This window comes from Chrysemys picta, chromosome 5, assembly GCF_011386835.1.
Source record: "Chrysemys picta bellii isolate R12L10 chromosome 5, ASM1138683v2, whole genome shotgun sequence".
Classification (NCBI taxonomy): domain Eukaryota; kingdom Metazoa; phylum Chordata; order Testudines; family Emydidae; genus Chrysemys; species Chrysemys picta.
The window spans coordinates 15,819,995-15,842,079 of record NC_088795.1 but is presented as its reverse complement, the minus strand read 5'-3'; the positions used below and the strand labels follow the sequence as shown (position 1 = coordinate 15,842,079).

At 46.6% G+C, this 22,085-nt stretch overlaps 1 protein-coding gene across 12 annotated transcripts in view; it reads right to left on the bottom strand.

Annotated features, from left to right (window-relative positions):
* The window catches only part of FRAS1 (Fraser extracellular matrix complex subunit 1), a 293,322-nt gene that overhangs the window by 13,788 nt on the left and 257,449 nt on the right, over positions 1-22,085 (bottom strand). For 10 of the 12 annotated variants that reach the window (XR_010601695.1, XM_065597462.1, XM_065597469.1 and 7 more), the window contains 13 exons: positions 21,625-21,772; positions 20,363-20,568; positions 19,680-19,836; positions 18,910-19,110; positions 16,989-17,176; positions 14,866-15,141; positions 13,658-13,890; positions 13,024-13,184; positions 12,014-12,228; positions 7,796-7,946; positions 6,134-6,241; positions 4,186-4,345; positions 2,362-2,478 (listed from right to left, as the gene is read on the bottom strand). Coding sequence is in view for 10 of the 12 variants with exons in the window: in XM_065597462.1 (XP_065453534.1) it covers positions 2,362-2,478; positions 4,186-4,345; positions 6,134-6,241; positions 7,796-7,946; positions 12,014-12,228; positions 13,024-13,184; positions 13,658-13,890; positions 14,866-15,141; positions 16,989-17,176; positions 18,910-19,110; positions 19,680-19,836; positions 20,363-20,568; positions 21,625-21,772 (2,321 nt within the window). In the remaining 2 variants the exon portion in view is untranslated. Of the gene's footprint in view, positions 1-2,361; positions 2,479-4,185; positions 4,346-6,133; positions 6,242-7,795; positions 7,947-12,013; positions 12,229-12,947; positions 13,185-13,657; positions 13,891-14,865; positions 15,142-16,988; positions 17,177-18,909; positions 19,111-19,679; positions 19,837-20,362; positions 20,569-21,624; positions 21,773-22,085 lie in introns of those variants that run through there. The other 2 variants (XM_065597470.1, XR_010601696.1) reach the window with 2 other exon arrangements.

The window sequence follows — 22,085 nt, the reverse complement described above, 5'->3', positions numbered from 1 at the left end:
CGGCTTCTTCCCCAGAGCCGTGGAGTGGGATCGGTGCCGGCTCATGGATGGCACCGGCGGAGCACTGCGAACGAAGGCCGTGGTGCTCGGTGCAGAGTCGACCCGCTGCTCCATTGCCAGAGTGAGTGCTGACTCCATTAGGAGCACTTTCAGATGGATATTGAACTCCTTCTTCATCCTAGGTTTGAAGGACTTGCAGATATGGCACTTGTCATTGCTGCCCTTCGCCTAAGCACCTTAGGCAGCTGGTATGTGGATCGCTGATGGGCATCAGCTGTTTGCAGGGCGTAAAGCCTGGGGACCAGGGCATGCCCCGTCCCCCGGCTGAGTCCCGTTTGGGACTCACGAAAAGTTGAGAACTACCACTAAGGGTAACTAAGAAACCACTAACTATATACAACTATACTACAGGTTTTCAAAGTTCACAAGAACAGAAAATGAAACAATGCTTGCCGAAGCAGCAGATGTTCCAGCACCGTCACTGGTGGCAAGAAGGAAATGAGGGTGCGGGGAGCCGGCCACACCCCTTATACCGTGCTATGCGGGCGCCACTCCAGGGGATGGGCTCTGGCACCCCCTAAGGATACTGCTGAGGGAAAAACTTCCGGCACTGGTGCCAAGCACACACACCTAATATGGAATGGACATGAGCAAGCACTCAGAAAGAAAAGAAGGAAATGCAGCTTGGACTTGTCCACACACGTAAGTTATGCCACTTTAAACATTCCCATATAGTGAAATTGGTACACACCATCCTAGAATGGACCCAGATATACTGATATAAAGGTACTTATGCTGGTTTAGCTTATTGCCATCTACACTAGAGTGAAAAATCGCACCCTCTAACCAACACAGTTCTACAAAATCTGTGTGTAGACTAGACGTTAGATCCCTATCTTCCCCTGAGCTGCAGCTGTCACAAGTCAACGTTTTCCTCCAGAGATGCAGCATCTGCTGAGAGCATGGGCGTCTATAGAAGAACCCAGCAGCTGTGGTACTATTGTTTGACACTTTGGAGCTTTATTTCCTACTGTTTATTTGCTCAAACTGGAGCATATGGGGCACAACCCTCATTAATAACAAATAGCTGTTGCCTGGTAGAAAGGCTATGCATCAAGAGTGAAATGTTCTCAGTTGAAGAGGGCTACTGCACACTATTTAAGCCTACAGGCAGGGCTGTCCAGTGGGGAGCAGAGACGCAAGGTGGGTGAAGTAATATCTTTTACTGGATCAACTTCTGTTCGGGGGGGGGAGCAGGCAGATTAGTTGTGGGCTTCTGCATCACCTGCAAGCCCCGGAACTGGGACTGACTAAACCAGCATTGATCTGGGGTTTGCAGGCAAGCCAAGGGAACGAGCGTGAGTTTCATATACCCAAATGCCCCATAAGGGATGGAGAAAGACAGTGGCCACTAACCCACCTTTAGTATCAATCAAAAAAGAGCCAGAGATTAAGACTAAATTTCATCTTCCACAACCCAACTCCTGCTTAGTACCCCGCACGCAGCCCAGTTACTCTGTCTGAGTGTATGTGGGCGGGGGCAGTGAACTTCACCCCAAAAGGAGAACAAGAACAACGTGGTTCTGATTTTCAGATGTCCTGAGTACTGCAACTCCCCCTGGAGCCACTGATATTCAGCCCCGGTGACGATCAGGCCTATGTAACTCCACAGATTGTCTTTGACAGAAGCAAAAGGAAACAAAAAGAGATATCATGCTTTCCCCTGCCTTTCTGACCATTTTTTGCTGACATCCGAACCAAGTGCTCAGACGTAGTGAAATTAGCCGTGTTACAAACCGTTCTGAGGGGCTCCAGTCAAACTATAGATTTAATGTTGAGGGAGCCCTGTTCTACTATTTTCATGGAGGACAATCTCATTCACTGCTAGAATCCAAAGCCAATAGAGAGTTTTCTCCCCTCTCGTTTCTGCTGTTGTTATAGCTCATGTCAGATGCCTACTGTCTCCATGCAAATGATGCAAGCAGACAGACCACTTCCTTGTAAAGCTAGCACAAAGTCAACACTGTTATCTAAGCCATTTCAGCTTGTGGTGCTGTGTACCCTGCACCACCTCCTCTGGGGGCATATTCCACTGCACACCTTCTGTTTGTGTGTGGCTTTCTTTAATAACTATGAAATTTGTGTACCCCAACCACATTCACATCTCAATATAACTATTCTTCATTCCTATATCCACACATTTCAATCTCTTTCATTGGAGGGTTCTTCATTTCCAACTCCACAAACTATCAGTTACTCATACGCTCCACTCCCTTGAGGTTAACCCATTTGTACCAACTCTGAACGCAGGCCTTGGGGTCTGAGTGAGCAGTGAAACAGGAGAATAGCGCCTCTCCTCACCTTTCTGGGGCATGAGCAGTACATGCCAATGGCTTGTCTCCTGGGTCAATCCACGGCTGCGTGGGCTGCACAGTACAAGGGATTAAGTAGATTGTGTACTCTCCAGAATAGTCCTTCCTGGAAACAGATGGGAGATGCCATGGTTACCGTATTAATCTGGGAGTTGTTTACCTGCCTGGAAACGTTTATCAGATGGGCAGTTGCATAGCTTTTTGCATCCAGCATTTTCTCATTAGTACAAATGATTATCCATGCACATTGCACTATTCTAATACTGAAGATAAAAGTTTTGAACCACCACCACCAGGTGTAAGTCCATCAATTCCAGTGGAGTTACAGCAGGGATGAGAATTTGGTCCACAATGTTTAAAGATGCTCTGTTTGCCTGTGAGCACGAACACAGGTGGATGAGAGACATGGGATCATTTACTGAAATGATAGCAAGAAAAGCAGAGTGAATGAAGATATTTCTGGATCATAGCGTAAATACTTCTATCAAGGACAGCCTTAATTTTAATTAAACTGTGAAACACAGGGATTGAAATCCTGCTTTAAAGCGCAAATCTCAATGCGCCCTTAGGAATGAAGTCACTAGCAGTACCTCTATGCTACTTACACAGATGTTTTGTCTCTCCCCCCAAAAATGAATTCAGTACACTTGAAAGGAACTGGATTGACAGCCCTGGAGATTAAGCTCTTCCTTTACTCACATGACGGATACAGCGTCGGCTGTAGCAGTGAAAGCTGCCCTCCTATGTGCCTCCTCTCAAACCCTTGAGGTAATGCAGGTTCCATAGGCCATTCGATTCTAGCTCCCTTCGCTGAGTCTGTCCACCAGGCAGATCCTGATGACTGGATTTGAGGCCACTGAATCCATTTTACATAGGCCACCAACAATCCTTGTTATGAGGAACCATATAGGTACTGCCATAAAGGTATATAGTGCTTACTAACATAGGGCCAGATTCAAATACTACTTTACTGGCTGAGTAAAGGGATTTCATTCTACAAGTAGTTCCATTGAGTGAGGGTATCAGAATCAGACCCATAGGTAAGACACATTCCCTGCTGTAAAGGGCCTACAATTTCAGGTAAACAAACAGAAGATAGGACACCGAGAAGAGGAGAGGAGGCAACTGGATAAAGAGAAGGAGGGGTTTTGAAGAGGTGTCTTTTATATAAGATGATACAGAGCGTAGCTGGAGGAGGAGGACAAAGGAGCCACCAGATTAATAACAAAATTAGGGGCTACCCACCAACCAGGGTTTAATTCAGCTGTTGCCATAGAAGTGAATGGAAACCTTATTCTCAGTTGCCTTGCACCTTGTGCAGTCATTTACCCCAGAGTTACACAGGGGCAAAGCAACCGAAAATCAGGCCCAAAGACTCCATATCCCATTACCAAGCCCCTACAAACGATAGGCTGTTAATATGGTGAGAAGATCTTGGAAAATAAAAAATGTATAAGCATTTATATATATATAAAGCCCTGATCATGTGTTCAGGACATCGAACAGATGAGACTGTTGCCATTCACTTATTCTACCTCCATTCTTATATCCTATGCCCAAAAGAGCCTTTCTGCTTATGCAAGATCAAAACAGATTAGAGGATTTATCAAGGCCACTCAGGAGATAAACAGAAATAAAGTTTCATGCTAGCGGCTAATGCCATAACAGCAGAGAGAGAAATTAAGTGCTAGTATGATTGAACTGGACACTTCGCTCCAGGATGCTGTTAAGACTGGCATTCTCAGCATGCACGAACACCATTCTGCTGAAGGAAGCTATAAAGCCAACTGTAGCCACAGTCCTTCTTCTTCACCTGTTATAGGAGCTGGTTGCCCTCCACAGCTGATACGGGGAGTCAAAAGTCTGTGCACTCCACAAAAGCTGCAGATCGAACTCAATCCCTCCTAGGTGGTCTGGAGTCATTATAAAAGACTTCACATCTGGCAGAGTGTGGTGCTCCATCACAAAATGCCCTGTATGGAGGAATACAAATACATCACCCAGAAAGACATATTTTGACTTGTATCTAGCCTTCTTGCAAACTTGTCTTGAAGTCCCATGCTGGAGAGCTGGTCAGTAGAATATCTAATGTTCCATTAAAGGTTTAAAATAAAACAAAATATGAAAAGATCCAATCTTGGATCTCAAGAGCTTGGAACTCAGTGAGATAACTCATGTGAGTAATGGTAACTTGTGTGAGTCAGGATCAAGCCTGCCCTAAGAAAGATTTACAAACACCACAATGGTAAAACACTGGCAGCTAATGTACAGTAGCATTCCCACTGTTGCTAGCCATGATGGTACTGCAGTGGTGCTAGAGCAGGGGTGGGCAAACTTTTTGACCGAGGGCCACATTGGGGTTCCAAAACTGTATGGAGGGCTGGGTAGGGAAGGCTATGCCTCCCCAAACAGCCTGGTCCCCACCCCATATCCACCCCCTCCCACTTCCCACCCCGACTGCCATCCTCAGAACCCCCAACCCATCCAACCCCCCCCCACTCCTTGTCCCCTATTTGCCCCCCCCCGGGGACCTCTGTTGTCCCTAACCGCCCCCCTGGAATCCCAACACCCCTATCCAACCCCTCCTGCTCCCTGTCCCCTGACTGCCCTGACCCCTATTCACACCCCTGCCCCCTGACAGACCCCCCAGGACCCCACACCCTATCCAACCCCTCCCCACTCCTTGTCCCCTGACCACCCCCTCCCAGGACTCCCTGCCCCTAACTGGCCCCCTGGGAGCCCACCCCCTATCAAACCCCCCTCCCCCAAGCCCTCCTCCGAATGTGTCCCTGCGAACGCGGGCGGAGGAGCAGGGGCAGCCGCGCAGCCGGAAAGAAGCGGCCGTTTCCCCTTCAAAGCGCCGCTTCTCTCAGGAGGCCACCGGGCGGCCGCGCAGCTGGCCAGAGAGAAGCGGCGCTTTGAAGGGGAAACTGCCGCTTCTCTCCGACTGCGCGGCTGCCCCTGCTCCTCTTGAGTCCTCCGCCCGCGTTCCCCGCGCTCCCGCCACCCGCACCGCCTGCCTGCTCCCCGGAGGCTGCGGGTGAGCCTCCCTCCCCGCTTTCCTGCCCAGCGTGCGCCCACGGCACGGTGAGGTGAGGCTGTGGGGGATGGGGGCTAGCCTCCCCGGCCCGGAGCTCAGGGGCCGGGCAGGATGGTCCCGTGGGCCACATCCAGCCCGCGGGCTGTACTTTGCCCATGTCTGTGCTAGAGCAACAATCAAAGGATTTCAGAAAGTCATTCCTTTAGACACGGCCATGACAAAAGTAGTCTCCTGCAAAGGCCAACTGACACTAACGGCAGCCAGCAAACTCTGGAGTATAGGAACCTCACTCCATCCAGCTGCCTACCATTAATGCCGACACTTTCACCGCTGGCATCGGGAGTCCCCAATACCTGGCATAAAACTGTGCTTGCTCTGGTTTCCTGTTCCTTAGAGCACTGGCTCCTGAAGGCAGAGAGCACAGCTGGCCTGCCCTGGGCAGGAACAAGCAGAAAAGGAGTAAGGCAGACAGAATACCACAAGTCCTTCCCAATACAGGTGAATTATGGTGCAGATAAACCCAGGGAATGAATAAACAAACAGCAACCAGCTAAGAGGGTAACAGCAGAAAAGCAAATTGGCCTTTGGGTAAAAATAAATAAATTCTTTGAACGTGAACATTCCCCTCAGCCATATACAACAATCCTAGAACTTTATCATCACTGTCCTCAGGACCAAGCAATATTTGTATGATGTTCTAAATCAAAGCTGACACTCTTACCTCTGAATTTGGCATGGGTCTTGAACTCAATAACCAGCCGGCCATCCTCTCGGATGTAGATCCTTATTATCTGCAACCTGGCGGAGAGAACGCTGTCTGTCTGAATCCCTGCATGGGCATATTGAGGAGAAAGTGAATGTAACAGCAAGGGGACTGTCTAGAACATCTGCTTGCAATGAATGAATTCACACCACCAGAATGAATTCCAGAGGTAGAGAATCTGACAATACACACCCAGGGCCCAATCCTTGCAGCTCTTACTCAATGTGAGTAGCGAGACTACTCCTGGGAGGGCTGCAGGGTTGGGGCCTCAGCTTCAGCTGGTCGGGAATTTATTGATGAAACCTAAGTTACCTCTAAGCTATGTGGCCACACAGCAGGCTATGAAGAGTCGCGCAGACTGGGAGAGGCACCTCTCCCCTGGCCCCAGCCTCGGAGCTGTCGCAGCTGGGAAGGGGCGCCTCTCCTCCAGCCCTGGGCTGCCGCCGCGAGAGAGGGAGTCCTCTGTCCCTGCTGCAGTCCTGGGGTAGCCTGCACTCCAAACTCCTCATCCCCGGCCCCACCCCAGAGCCTGCACCTCCTGCACCCCAACCCTCTGCCCCAACCCTGAGCCTCCTCCTGCACTCCAAACCCATCATCTTCCACCCCACCGCATCCCTAGCCAGAGCCCTCACCCCCCGTACTCCAACCCTCTGCTCCAGCCCTGAGCCCCCTCCCACACTCCGAACCCCCTCAGCCCCACCCCCGCCACACATCGCCTCCATATTGGTGCACATAACAAAATTCATTCTGCACGTGGATGTAAAAAATTAGAGGGAACTTTGGATGAATTTGTCTAAAAACATCAGGATGGACTTTCTGGTCAAAATGAGAGAGACACAGCCCAGAAGAGCCCGTAGTCCCGTGATTAGAGCACTCACCTGGGATGTGGGAGATGCAGACACAAGTCCCTGCTCAGCTTAATTCAGAGCACTGGCTATTCTGCAGTGGCATGTGCTCTCATGGGTTTAAAAACATTTTTTTAGAAAGCTCTTGGTTTTGTTCTGGCGCAGAATGAAAACAGATTCTGAAATCTCAATATGTTTAGCAAAACAGAATTCTTGCCCTCCTCACCACAAGCCCAGGGTTCAAGGAGGGGGGAAACTGGAGGGAAATTAAAAGGAATACGGACAGCTTGACTAAATAGAAAGAACAAGTTGGTTCTTTGGTGTAATCATCAAAAAAGGAGAGAGACTGTGCAGAGTTTATACCTGACAGTAACTGAACAGAAGTCGGTTTGGACCAACTACTGGGAAAAAATTCCAAACGGTGAGTCCTGTCAGAGTGTGGTAGGAAGCACCCAACATTTGAATAATTTCAAAGAGAGCTGGAGAAAGCACTAAAAACTATATCTCAGTGAACAATCTTGCCAGGACAGTGAAAGGGCTAGATGACCCAATAGGTCTTTTCCAGCTACGTCTATGACTCAGTGAAGGCAGTTTCATTTGTTATCGGACAGAGCTTAGAAGGTGAAGGATGACTTTCCTTGCTAAATATTTACAATTTAAGGGTCTGATCCCATTTGTCCTAACTCAGACAGAACTTCCATGTGCTTCAGCAAGTTGTGCCCAAAGTGAAGATTGCAGTAACAGTTGCGAAAAGAGGAAAAATGTGTCAGTCTACCTGTTCTCCAGAGAACAGTGTCGTAGAAGAAGGAAAATTCCATCTCCGTGTGATGTTCAAGAGAAGCCCAGCCTCTTGGTGCGGTCACATAAATGTAGGACACATAGAGAGGGACATGGACTGTCAGGAAGGACTGGGCAGAATCTCGCACCTGTCAATCAAACAAAAAAATGGTTATGGGGTTTTGGGGGGGTGAAAGATACTGGCACCAGTTCATAACAATGCTTTGTAGATTTACTGTAACTAGGAAACCCTATACATTCAGAGCAGTTCAGATTCTGCCCCAGAAATAGCAAAAAGTCAGAGCAGCATTCATAGAATTCTTCTCCCATAGGTTTGGATCTTGTGTCACGTGGATGACAAGCTACCTCTTTCCACAAGGAGAATCACGGAGGTCCTACATGTAGGATGTACAAAGGGAAGGATGCAGTATTTCTAAGGCATTGTAAGGTCTTGCTTCCCCCACCCCACCCCAAGGGTCATACATTAGGAATAATCAACTGCAGAAATACAAAATGGGAGATGACTGCCTAGGCAGGAGCACTGCAGAAAAGGATCTGGAGGTTATAGTGGATCGCAAACGAAATATGAGTCAACAATGTAATGCTGCTGCAAAAAAAGCAAACATCATCCTGGGATGCATTAGCAGGATCTTGTAAGCAAGACACAAGCAGTAATTCTTCTACTCTACTCAGCACTGATAAGGCCTCAACGGGAGTATTATGTCCAGTTCTGGGCACCACATTTCAGGAAAGATGTGGACAAGTCGGAGAAAATCCAGAAAAGAGCAACAAAACTGATTAAAGGGCTAGAAAATATGACATTATAAGGAAAGATTGAAAAAACTGTGTTTAGTCTGGAAAAGAGGACTGAGGGGGACATGAAAACAGTCTTCAAATACATAAAAGGTTGTTATAAAGAGGAGAGTGATACATTGATCTCCTTATCCAGTAAGGGCAGGACAAGAAGCAATGGACTTAAATTGCAGCAAGGGAGATTTAGATTAAACATTAGCAAAAACTTCCTAACTGTATGGGTGGTTAAGCACTGGAACAAATTATCGAGGGGTGCTGTGGCATCTCTGTCATTAGAGGTTTTTAAGAAGAGGTTGGACAAACACCTGTCAGGGATGGTCTAGATCAGTGGTTCTCAAACTTTAGCAATCCCAGGACCCTCATTTTGATTTAAAAATTTTCAGGGACCCGCAAGACACCCCCCCATTCAGCCTTTACCCCACCCCTTCGGAGGCCCCGTCCCTGCTCACTCCCTCCATCCTCCCTCCATCGCTCACTCTCCCTCACCCTCACTCACTTTCACCAGGCTGGGGCAGGGGGTTGGGGTACAGGAGTGGATGCAGGGTGTGGGCTCTGTGAGGGAGTTTTGGAGTGGGAGGGGATGAGGGGTTCGGGAGGGAGTTTGCGTGCAGGCTCTGGGCTGGGGCAGAGGGTTCAGGGGAGGGAGGGAGTGAGGGGTGTGGGCTCTGGGTGGGAGTGTAGGAGGGAGCTCTGAGCTGGGGCAGGGAGTTGGGGTGCAGGAGGGGGTGAGGGCTCCTGCTGGGTGGCACTTATCTCGGGCGGCTCCCAGAAACAACTGGCACATCCCTCTGGCAGCGACTCCTAGGCAGAGGGCCAGGGGGTCTCTGCACGCTGCCCCTGCCTGCAGGCACTGCCCCTGCAGCTCCCAATGGCCACAGTTCCTGGCCAATGGGAGCTGCAGTGTCAGTGCTCAGGGTGGGGGCAGCGCACAGAGGCCCCCTGTCCCCCTCCCGGGCTTCAGGGACCTGCTGGCCGCTTCTGGAAGCAGTGCAGAGCAGGGGCAGGTAGGAAGCCTACCTTCACCATGCTGTACCACCAGACTTTAAGTGTGCAGGAGGCACTGGGAGGGAAGGGGAGTAGTCAAGGGAGGGAGGAGGAGGAGTTGATCAGTGGAGCCTGGATACCCTCAGGGGTCCGCAGACCCTAGTTTGAGAAAAGCTGATCTAGATAACACTTAATCTTGCCTCAGTGCAGGGGACTGGACTAGATGATCTTCTGAGGTCCCTTCTAGTCCTGCATTTCTATGATTATTGCTGATTAATGAACAAGTACGGTTGGGAGGAGGGAAACTTGTCTAGTCCTCCCTCTTGGAGCACAGATAATTATAGTGTGCCTACAAACCATACAAGACACCCTGGTAACTGGATTTTTGTATATGAAATGGGCAAGCTATCATATTGTACCTATCTTTACACATGCCCATTTCATATATTGTATCTTTACACAAAGCCATTTTTTCTCTCCTCATAGTACATCTTCTTGCACACTCTGCCATTCTGGTGTAGGGTTAAATAGGTATTTTTCTTTGTTTACCAATTCATAGTATGGAGGCAAATGTACACAGGTGGAGTTGATGAAATCTCTTTTTCAAGTGCTTGAAGCATTGATTGCAGCAGATGTTTTGAAAAAGCAAATATTGTAATTTGTCTAGAATCTTATTTAAGATTTTCAAGTAGTAAGAAAATACTTACAGATTAAAAAAAGTTTGACAAGAGTTTAACAGACAAATAGTTTTCTTGATTTGCATGATAAAGAAATAAGTAGCATTTCTAATTATTAAAGCCAGGATTTTGATAAATGTGCAATGTTGGCCTCTCTCTGCTCTCCCTGAAGTCAATGGTAATTGATCCATTGCTTTAAATGGGAACAGAGTTAGGTCAGCTCTTATTGCTGTTAAAAATCTCTCTGTAATTGTCTCAAGCAGGCAAATTGGGTGATGTGCAGAGGGTCAGTTGAAAGCCTACGAACCATTCGAGACCTCCTGATAACTGGATTTTAATATATGAAATGAGCACGTATAAAGACAACAACTCAGTGGATCATCACCAACGTTTCTGGTTTTCAAAAACTATTGGAATAAAAGTAACTGTCACTAAAATGATGAATGAGTTTGCCAATGTGAATAAAGACTGTCTTTTCCTGATTAGCATTTGAGAAATGAAAAATACCTCCCTCCCCCTATTCTGCTGAAAGAACATTGAGTAAATACAAAGCTGTTCCTCACCCACCGAAAACACTAGTGTTAGTCAAAGCTGAGTCTGCAAACATGCCTTTATCTTTATATGCGTGTACCCTCGCTCTGTGTGCATTATAAATGTATGGGGATGTGTGTCTGTTAGAATACCTGGGCTGCACTGCGCACATGAGCTAACCACACACACACGCTAACGGCGCACGAGGTACTGCGAATCATGATTTCAGCTCTAAAAACGCAAGTCTCTATTCGGTGCATTAAAAGAGCAGCTCTGCTTGCTCAGTCAGTAGAAGGAACAGTTAAACGAGCCAGTCTGGGTTATTAGAATACATTGTCAAGTATCAGAGGGGTAGCCGTGTTAGTCTGAATCTGTAAAAAGCAACAGAGGGTCCTGTGGCACCTTTAAGACTAACAGAAGTATTGGGAGCATAAGCTTTCGTGGGTAAAAACCTCACTTACCTGCCTCTGGAGATTTCCATTACTTGCATCTGAAGAAGTGAGGTTCTTACCCACGAAAGCTTATGCTCCCAATACTTCTGTTAGTCTTAAAGGTGCCACATCCGAAGAAGTGGGCTGTAGTCCACGAAAGCTTATGCTCTAATAAATTTGTTAGTCTCTAAGGTGCCACAAGTCCTCCTGTTCTTCTTTTTACAGGACCCTCTGTTGCTTTTTACAGACTATATTGGTTATACATACTGCAACCAGTAGAGGGCAGTGGTGCTCATACACACAAGCCATTTGCTGAGCTTCACAGTGCTAATCTGCACATTTGAGAAACCTCAAACAATTCCCGTGAGCTCACTCCACTATTCACAGAGGGCAACATTCTCAGCAGGTGCAAATCAACATATATCCACTGAATTCAATCCTGATTTACACCAGCTGAGCATCTGGTCTAAAACAGTTAATAGCAGAGACAATCATGAATTTTCATATTACCAATACATTATTGCACTTACAACATTTACAGTATATTCTCTAGCATACCATGGAATAATATCATTAAAACAACACCATGCTTATCAAAATAAAAGAGCCAAGAACATTTCATGATGTACTATTCTACCTTAAATAACAGCCAGGGGAAAATCAAATGGGTACTGATTCCGTAGGATGGAAGGCACGCCCAATGAATATTACTGCTACAGGACTTCTGCCTTAGTAAAGAAGTCTGGATTGGGCCCAAGTCTTATGGAAATGAACCCTCACCTGGAAGTCAGCAGTTACAGATCCCCCACAGACATCGATTAATTCTGTCATGTCATAGTAAGCATCAAAGGTCCAAATGCAGCTCTTCAGATTGAGGTGTTTGTAGAGCTGGATTGTCTTTGGTTCTCTCACGGTGGGATCAAACTGGTATGGACGGTCATATCCAGGACCCAGAACGATGCTGTCATAGGTCACTTCATCCAGGAATCCCGCTTCTGGAATTAGGAAACAAAAGGAGACGTATCTCTGTGAATTAAGGAATTCTGGCCTAGGTACGGACATAACATTTTAATTATCAGATGAGATATCGGATATATACTGAGATGATGATTTTTATTACAGTACTGCTTAGAGGCACTTTTCGCTACGTTAAACTGGAGGTAAGGCTGAGTCCGTATAAATAACATAAAGGTAAAAACGTAACAGGGATGTTGCATTTATTCCAGAAACAAAAAACATTACAAAGCCAGGAAACTCAGGGCTAAGGTTAAACTTATAAAATATCCAAACATGTTAAGGTATGAAAACGCACAGTTAGGGCATCCAAACAACCTTAACTCTGCCCTGTAGTGACACCATGCAATAAACATACAATTATGACGTGTGCATTAGAGTGTTTGCAGTCCCAGGGTAGCTTAAACTAATTTTTAAAGACGAGTTTGGGATTTTTTCCTTGGCTCCTGGCGTCTCTTCCACATGATTCGTTTGCTGATGCTGCTTTCTGTGCCACACAGCAGAATGAGGCACAGGGGCTCACTATGTACCTTGATAAAGACCTGCCAAAGAACATATACAGGAAAGGGGAAATGACCTGCTAAGTGCATTCCTTCCCATTTATCTCCCTCAAATATAGCAACTCTGCTGAATATTGATATCACTTTAACAGAGATATTATTCTTCATTATATAGTGCCAATAGCATGCTAGGTCCTTGCCTTAAAGAGCTTAAGCTTACACTCCGTACATGTTTCCTTTTTCATTTACAAAGCAATAGCTTGCTTTAAAGATTACCCGAGATGCCCTGCAGATCCCTGATGGTGACCAGGTTTGAGCAGACATGCTGGTGTCTGTAGATGGACTCGGATAAGAGGAAGTGCAGGTTGTGCAGAGGCATAGTGGAGATGAGAGGCAGCATTCCATCCTGGTGGGGGATTTGCACTGAAATATGGATTCTGGGACAGAATAAACAAACAGAAACAGCTGTTTATGCAAAACCTGTTCACAAAAGGGGTGCGTATTATAGCAGTTTACACAGCACATAGCTACGGTCTTGTCCACAGCGCATAGTACAAGTTTGAGTTTGTTAGTGTTATATTTATTTAGGGCTGAATTTCCACGCTGATGTTGAGCAGCACTGTATTCCTTGAAATAGATCCCTGACTGCAGTGTTTCTAACTCAAGGAGTAAGGCGTGACTTCAGAGGAAATCATATGAATGCTCACTGCAGCCCTTCGGTATTAAATATGAGGAGTGTGTGTGTGTGGGGACAGATCCAGTTCATGATAGACGAAAGAGACCTCATTTCTTACACACATCCCTCTTTTTCTGTTCTGTTTGTTGCGTATGTAAAAAAAATGAATTAAACTGTTAAACCCCTGGAAGACCAGAATCAGGGTCAGGTGATTGCGCCTTTCCAGGCTTATACCTGTTGGGATGTTCCTTGTGTTTGACATCCAGATACTTCAGAGTGGCAATGAATGACTGAGCCTGGAATCCTCGGGCGGTTCCAGCTACCACAGGAGTATGACAAATGGCGCTGTCGGTCCCGATGGTAACTATGTTGCTTCTCAGCGGGGTCCCCACGTGCCCGGCCTTGTCTACGGCTTTTGCCACACAGCGCACATGGAACCGCCGGCTGAAGTAAATGCTGTCCAGCACCTGGGAGGAATGAGGAAAGAGGTCTGCGTGTGTGTAAAAGGCAAAGCCAGGCCCGCCCCAGTACGCAAGTGCTGAGCGCTCACAGCTGCAATGAAGTCAGTGGGAGCTGTGTCTGAATAGACGAAGTGTTCTCGTTATTATCAATTTATGTATATTACTGTCGTGCCTGAAGCTCCTAGCCATAGACTAGGACCCCATTGCCCTAGGTGTTCTACAAACACAGAACAAAGAGATGGTCCCTGTCCCCTAGGGCTTACAATGTACTGCTGAGTTCTCTCAAAGTCAGCTCCTAAGGCTCTCAGTTGGGCATGCAAAATTAGTGGAAACTTCTGACCTTGATCTCTCTCTACCTCAGTACCCCTTCTGTAAAACGGGGATAATGCCATCCCCCCCACTTCACAGATAATAGATTCATTCATGTTTGTGAAGCACTCTCATGCTCTTGTGAGGAGCACCATGGAAATGCCCAGAAGGAAATTAATAATTGTCTGGAGAGAAGGGTTTGAATACTGTGCAGCAAATAATGCCTAGGGCCACCCGTTAAACAACCAGAATAAACCAAAATATTGAATAGGTTTTCATTCAGTGAGCACCATCCGTCCTGTGCACCGAATGAGGCAGGCGTCCTATCGATCAGGGCATTAAAGACTGTATCATAATGCATATGCACCAGGGGCTGAATTAAGGTTGCACAGGCAACCTTATTTCTGGCACGTCTTAACTTTTGTGTGCTGGACTTTGCAACCTTAATAATGTTCTCTTAATGAAGCTGGGGGCTTTGTGGGTGGCTGGGTGAGTGTAAAATATACGCACATTACTTAACTTAGTTAATGGTTCTTCAAGAACTGATATTCCACTGACCTAGAATTTCAAAACAGCAAATGCTTCAAGGATGCGTTTTGAGCCCCACAACACTCACCATGTATTGTTATGCACAATCCACACTCTCTTGCGCTACTGTACACAGTCACGTACCATGTGGTTGATGCTAGTGAACGGCGTATTGTCCGTAATTGTTTCAAAGGGTGATCTGGCCCCATTCCCATCAGTGGGGGTTGCCACCTCCCAGCTGAACTGTATTGAAGACTGGTTGATCCCGGCCTCATCGCAGCGCTCCTTCATGACTAAGTACTTGGGGAAGTGAGGATCACAAGGTGTTACACAGATCAGTGGGTAGCCTGGAGAAGGGGATTTCTTTACACCCTCTTTGGTTACTTCCTCCACATGGTCATAGTCTGCCAGGGTGACCACCTGCAGCAATGCAACACAACAGCTTTCACCTGGGACTTAGGGAAAGAGACAGGAAGCAAGGGGCTGGGCTGCTTGTTCCCTCAATTTCCAAACCTTGTTACTGGTGCATTGTGTTTATTTTACTTCATAAATCCCACTGAGGATTACAGGGAAGGACAGAGGTGTGTGGACTCAGCAGGAATGCTCAGTGCTACCAGCATGTTGGAGCATCCTATGCTATTAAAATATTAAATCCTACATTATGGAACATATTCATCCAATTCCTGAATTGCAGCCGTGTCCCTCAGAAGAGAAACAACCCAAGTCCTACATCTGCCCAGCTGTTCGCATTCCAGCTCAGGTATCAGTTCGGCTCTCTGCAGGAAAAGGTGAGTGGGATTCTACCCACATAATTATATTTGATATTACTTTGGATGCTGAAGCACACAAGGAACATGTCAGTGCATATACTGTCCTTTGCCCAAACTAAGGGCAATGCCAATGTAACAACTTCCCTGTTTGAGGGAAATAAACCCAGGAATTCTGGATGTAAAAGGACAAAAAGGCTTGTCCTTAGGCAAAAGGACAAGCTCCGTTAGCTTGGAGGTGGTAGCAGACTCAGACATCTATATGCCATTTCTACCTTATGATAATACCTTAGTTAAGTGGGACTTTCCCATGCTACTTCCTTATTATCTGCCATTTTTGCCTTGGCAATTTCCATCCCCTCTCACCTTAATGTAAGCAACTGTGTCTCTTCAGTCATGCCACAGTTCAAATGGCAGGAGAGCATGGGCCCATGCCTCTGTGAAGTGGGTGAAGAATCATTATGCAGCCTGTTCACCTATTCACTGCCTTGCCTGCCTCCCACACTATCTGGAATACCAGGATCAATCTACCCTGAGCCTCTGCTGGTCCAAAGAGGAATGCTGTGACTACAGAGAGTATGTCTACACTACAGTTTTAACCTTGAGTTAACTGGTCACATGAACAGGGGGTCAGCCTAGCCCAGTGGTTCCCAAACTTTAACAGCCCGCGAACCCCTTTCACTAAATTGTGAAATCTCATGAACCCCCTCCTAAAAATGAATATTTCCATGAATATAAGTTTAAATTTCCTCGGTGCGATGGATGCGCTTGCTTTGCTCTGCATAGCTCTTGGAAGTCTGGAACCACTGGAGAAAGATAAAGTCTCAGGTCTGGTTCGGCATCAAGTCTGTTTCTGTATTTGGTTTTCAGATGTGCAGAGGAGGAAAACGCTTTCTCGCATAAGTATGTTGTTGAAAATGGTAACAAAACGGCAGCAGCTTTTTCTGCCAGAAGGGGATACTCGTTTCTTAGTCAGCCAAAAGTTGATCGGAGCGCTGGGGTTTGGGCTGCCAGCTCCCCCGCTGACAGGGGCAGGGCTCGGGCTGCCAGCCCCAACTGCCCAGCCCTGCTCTCCCTGGGGCTCGGGCTGCCAGCCCCGCACGGAGCACTGGGGTTCGGGCTGCCGGCTCCCCCGCTGACCTGGACAGGGCTTGGGCTGCCAGCCCAAATTGCCCGGCCCCGTTCTCCCTGGGGCTCGGGCTGTCTGCCCTGCAACCGAGTCCCACCTGCTGCCTCCAATGCCTGGGGTCCTCTGGCCGCCATTAGTGAACCCCCTGTAATGTTCTGCGAACCCCAGTTTGGGAACCACTGGCCTAGCCTTAAATGTTTGTAGCCTGGATCAAGCATTTGAGAGTGTCCACACTAGCTTTTTAAAAGGCCTTGGCTTAACAGGCCTGCACGTTCTAGTGCAGGCAAGCCCAGGGTGCTTTGTTGCATGCTCTGCTTTTCTATAGATTCTCCCATGCCACTAACTTACATCATTCACGTTTTGCTACTTACAATGGGAGGTGCTGGTAAAATAAGGCTCCCCGCTGCTTCCTGATCCAGAATAGTGACTACTGCAGTGGTGATATCCCCAAGAACAGCTTCCACCGGATCATCTGGACCCAGCACCACAGAAAAGGACTCATGCCACTCCCGGTCTTCGTTAGACATGATCTCCACCTTAAATATGATGTGCTCCACCCCTACATGAATGAACACGAGAGAGACAGAGAACCTGAGATATCATCTGACATTACCCTAACAGCTCCCATAAAACACTGCATAGCTGCCTCAGGTCAGGAGCATTGAAACATTATGATAAAACACACATTACAGGTTTTATCTGAACTCTAATGATTTAGCACCATTCCAGCCAGGAGCCCATTTCATAAATAAAATTCCAGCTAAAACGACTGGTCCGATCGATCACCGGGCAGACGTACAAGCAGATGCTATATGAGGATTAATAGTGCCTGTCTTATATTAGCTGACTGTAATAAAAATCTATGATCCAAAATATATCCCCTCCCTGTTACTAGTGTCTCTGTTTTAACTCTTTGGCTCTAACATGCAGAGCTACTGCTGTTGGACCCGGGGGGCATGGTTTGAGTGATCTTGTAGGATCTTGAGGGGTTTCTGCAGAATTCCTATATACACAGGCTCTTTGAGGAGTCTGTGTTGTTAGAGAATATTGCCAGTTGACAGCTCTCTTACAATCACTCTCACTCTCAGACTTCATCACCACAGCAGGAAGAAGGGTTACATTTTCAGATAGCAGGATTACGGCCATAGCAGAAGGCAGGGTTGTAGCCAGGGGATTCCTAACTGACTTTAATGGCAACTGCCTGGCTGAAACCTTACGCAGAACATTGACAGTTTACAGACGCTCCCCGACTTACGCAAGCGTTCCGTTCCGGAACGCCTCGCGTAACTCGAATTTTGCGCAAGTCGGAAACGTATACCCGATCATTACGCAAAAAAATCTATTTCTAGCTTACGGAACTTTTTCCATAAGTGCGGATTTGCGTAAGTCGGGTTTGCGTAACCCAGGGGGTGTCTGTATTACAAAAAACCCTCGTCATCCAGCAAGGGTGTTGTGAAGGGATGAAATATGGGATTCGCTGACTCCATGGTACCAAACATGAAAGGGGCTGTGGTTGGGGATGGCCTTCCAATCTGTTCAAAGCCAGGCAATCGCTGTGAGCACACAGGCCAGGCCATCTTTCTGTCTCCTTACACTCATCACTCCCTGCTCACTCACACTTTGTCTGGCTGCATGAACATTGCTGTCAGCAAAACACTGTCCATTGTATGCAGAAGGGCGTGAGGGGGAATGTGGTTTGGCACCCGCAGAAAAGTGATGCTATGTTCCAATGGGAGTCTCAATTCCCCACCTCCACTGGTTTTCAATTTTTATTTTTCTCAACTGCCTGCAGTGGGAAGTGGAGAGAACCCGGACATCCCCAGTGTGTGCTCTGTCGAAACGTCACGTTGGACTGCTTTTTGTGGTCTCTCCAGCGTACTTAAAGAATTCCTCTGAGGCTTATGACTGATTTGGGAAAAGTAAATATAACCCACCCTGGGAAAGATTATTGAAAGGATTACATAGGTGTTTCCTATTATAAATTCTGCATTAAATATGACTGCAGGGTGTGTGTCTAGAACAAAGCCCAAAGCATAAATACATTAGCAGGGGTTGGTGTAGCTCATGTTTTTGCTTATACGTGAAGTCAGACACCCACGAAAAACAAGACACATACAATGACTTCAGTGGGAGCAGAGCTGGGCCAATGCCAAATGCTTCTGAAAATCCCACACCGAGTATTGTTGTATAAATTACTTGCACATTTTCCTTTCATTTGAATTTGCTTTGGCCTATGTTAAATGTCACTGAGTAATCCCTCCACCCCATAGTTCAATTCCAAGTATCCTTTACCAGGGCTAAACTTGAGGACTCGACTCTTTGGATAGTAATCGACTCCGGACTGGGCTGAGCCATCACGGGTGCTGCAGCGGACCTTCGAGGTCCTGTTCTGGTCCCCTCTTCTGAGCACCTTGATGTTTAGAATAGCAATGCCCTCAGGGCCTGGAGGCTCCCGTACTTGGTATGCAGCCTCTTCAAACTCAATGGTGGGTGCTAGAGAAATGGTATGAAGAACAGAAACACATATTTGCAGCAACTCTAGTAGCCTCAAAATAATTTGCATCACAGTACGCTTTCCAGCAACCAAGGCTGACCTGACATAACTCCTTTTAAAACCCATCAGCACTACTCCGCACATCAGAGTGAAGTTTGAGAGGCACTCTTGACATACAGGGGCGGAGCCTACAGCCTAGACATGGCTCTCTGACACTCTGCTGCGGACAGGAGCCACACAATAAGCTTGGCACTCATTCCTTTGGGTTGCCCTTCCAGCAGCCACATAGGCTGGCTTACCTGACCTTTCCAAATACGCTAACGCTGTGTTTTGTCTAGCATTAGTGGTCCTTTATCTATGTGCCACAGTGTACCGCTAACATGAGATTCAGAATCAACTTTAAATGTGAGTTAATACAATGTAATGGAGCGCTGATCAACAAGTCAATCGTTTAATTTGAGGCAGTTTACATATAATGACTAACATTCAGACCTGGTGTAAATTCCACTGACTGCCCTGGAATTGTACCTGCTCCATCTAGTTCCTAATGTCGCCCATTCTCTCTTACCATCTTCATCATTGGAGACAGTAATGGTGGCCATGTCATTCTTTCCGATTCTAGCTCCGCTCCAGTGGTTTCCCAGGGGACTGCCGAGATAGATCCGGAATTGCTCCTCGGGTTCAAATGCAGAGTCATCATTGATATAGACAGTGCAGTTCTTCACCTACAGACAAGTACACCATCAGTTAAAGACTAGCAACTAACTCGAATAATTCCTCTGAATTTAATGGAAGATTAGTGTTTCCTCACTACCTAGCATTTAACACCACAGTGTATTAAATGATGAAAGAAGCCTTAGAAACTCCGCGTGGACATCAAAGTGCAGCTATATGATGAAAAGTGGCTGTGGAAAAATGGCACTTCTTACTCACTACAGCTGGTCCTCGGGTGTACTCCGAGACGATCTAATCAAAAAGCATTAGCTGTAATGCTAAGTATTATTGATACCCAACCCTTGCTTTTTATGTGGTAACTAATATTTATGGTTAAATGCAGATTCTCCATGGACTCATCTTTTAATTCCAGAACAGTAACAATAGCTAATCCGAAGCAGTTGAAGTATTACTTCTGCGAAAGGGGGTCTGGTAAAGCCTCTGAACAACAGAATGCCCAGGAGAACATCCGGCTTTTCAAAACCTACTCTGCTGATTGTTCTTGGTCCTCCCCCAACCCAGTTAGGTTTAACTCGCCTTCTCTCCTTTCAAAAAAGTGATGCGAGACTCCTCCGCATTTCTCCTCTCCTCGAAGTCCTCCATGACTTCTGCTGTCTGGCTGCGGGTGTAGCACCTGACAGAGGACTCATAGCTCAAGTCTCCGGTGCGGATGATGGGAATGTGCAGGACACCCTCCTTCTCCTTCACAGCGTACCAGTCCTTGCCAAACTGCATGTTGGGTACTGCAGAGGGCACAACAACATCCACACCTGTACTGTGATAAAAGCTAAATAGCGACCAACGCAAGCATGCAATGTATTTAAGTACCACCGTGTGGGGCTGATAGTCACGCCGGGAGATGTCTGATTAGACAGTCAACTGTGCTCACGAAGAGTATTCTTGACTTGAACCAAGCAGCTGATCATTGCTCTCACTGGGAACTGGAGATTCTGTTGCTCTTGATGAAGAAGCAAATCTCTCATCCTACCAACCTGGAGTCACCCACACAAAAAGTTACTGAACATTTTGCTTTCCCTAATATTTTGTTGCCTGAGGTAACCACCTGTTCTGCACGTACCGGAGAACTAACCATGCCCTAAAGTATATGTGTCTGAGCGGTTATGCATACTGAATGCTGGGGATACATACAAAGAATGGGTAATACTTAGGTTATTGTTCTTAGGGCATTATTGCAATCATGACATCTTCTGTGGCTAGGGGTAGAAAAAGCCTGAAGCCAAGAGGACAAATCTCAGCAGACGGTTCAGGAGCAGAGACAATTACAGGTTATTACAGAGCAGTTTTTCTGGGGTTATGTGACTGATGCATTTCTTTAGCAAGCAGATACCTCCCAAGGAGAAAATCACAGAGGTCAGGATCATGTTTAAAACACAGGAGAAAGGAAAAATACTGTGAGTTGAAATGAATACATGTAAGCTTCAACCCAGCTGCTAAAAAAGGGCCAGATTCTCATGCCCATACCCACACTGAATAGTGCCTGACTTCTCATGAAGCACGACTGGTTTCAATGGGACCATACAAGGAAGACACTACTCACTGTGAGCAAGGGTGACAAAGTCTGGCCCCAAATGGGAGGAGAAAATAGGAAGTTTATTTTGCACTTCCACAGACCTTAATTTCTTGAGGACAAAGAAACGATGAAGGACAGGTAACATGAATGTGTTGCATGATGTCATCAAACGCATCCTGGGTGTTTTCCAATTTCTCTTAGTACACGAGGGAAATATGTAAAGGAAGGAGCTAGAATGGATTCGATATAGATTCACTGTATAGCTTACCATCTTGGAAGGTGTCATTAATGGCCACTATAGCTTGGAAAGGTTTGGTCAATTCAGCCCCCTGGGGTGAGCTTAGGTATACAACAAACGTCTCCAGCCCTTCAATCACTGGGTACTGGGCATCGTCCAGGATTGTCAAGGTGCAGTACTAGAGGAAAAGTAAAAGAACCAGGTTATAAAACCGGTTATCCTCCTTTGGTGAGAAAGAGAAAATACCCTGGGATTCATCCTTAGGTGATCTGAGTAATGTCACTAAATGTGGGCTCTTCTAAGTGAACAAACAGCAACAGTTCATGCAAATACACTGTTGCTCACATATAACGCACATTGTATCAAAGGGTAAGGCTCTACCTTTATCCTGGAGAGATTCTTTCAGCTGAACCTTCTTTAACCAGAATGTCAACTTGATTTGACTAGATTTATATTAATCCAAAATGCCTGATTCATCTATCTATTGTAGG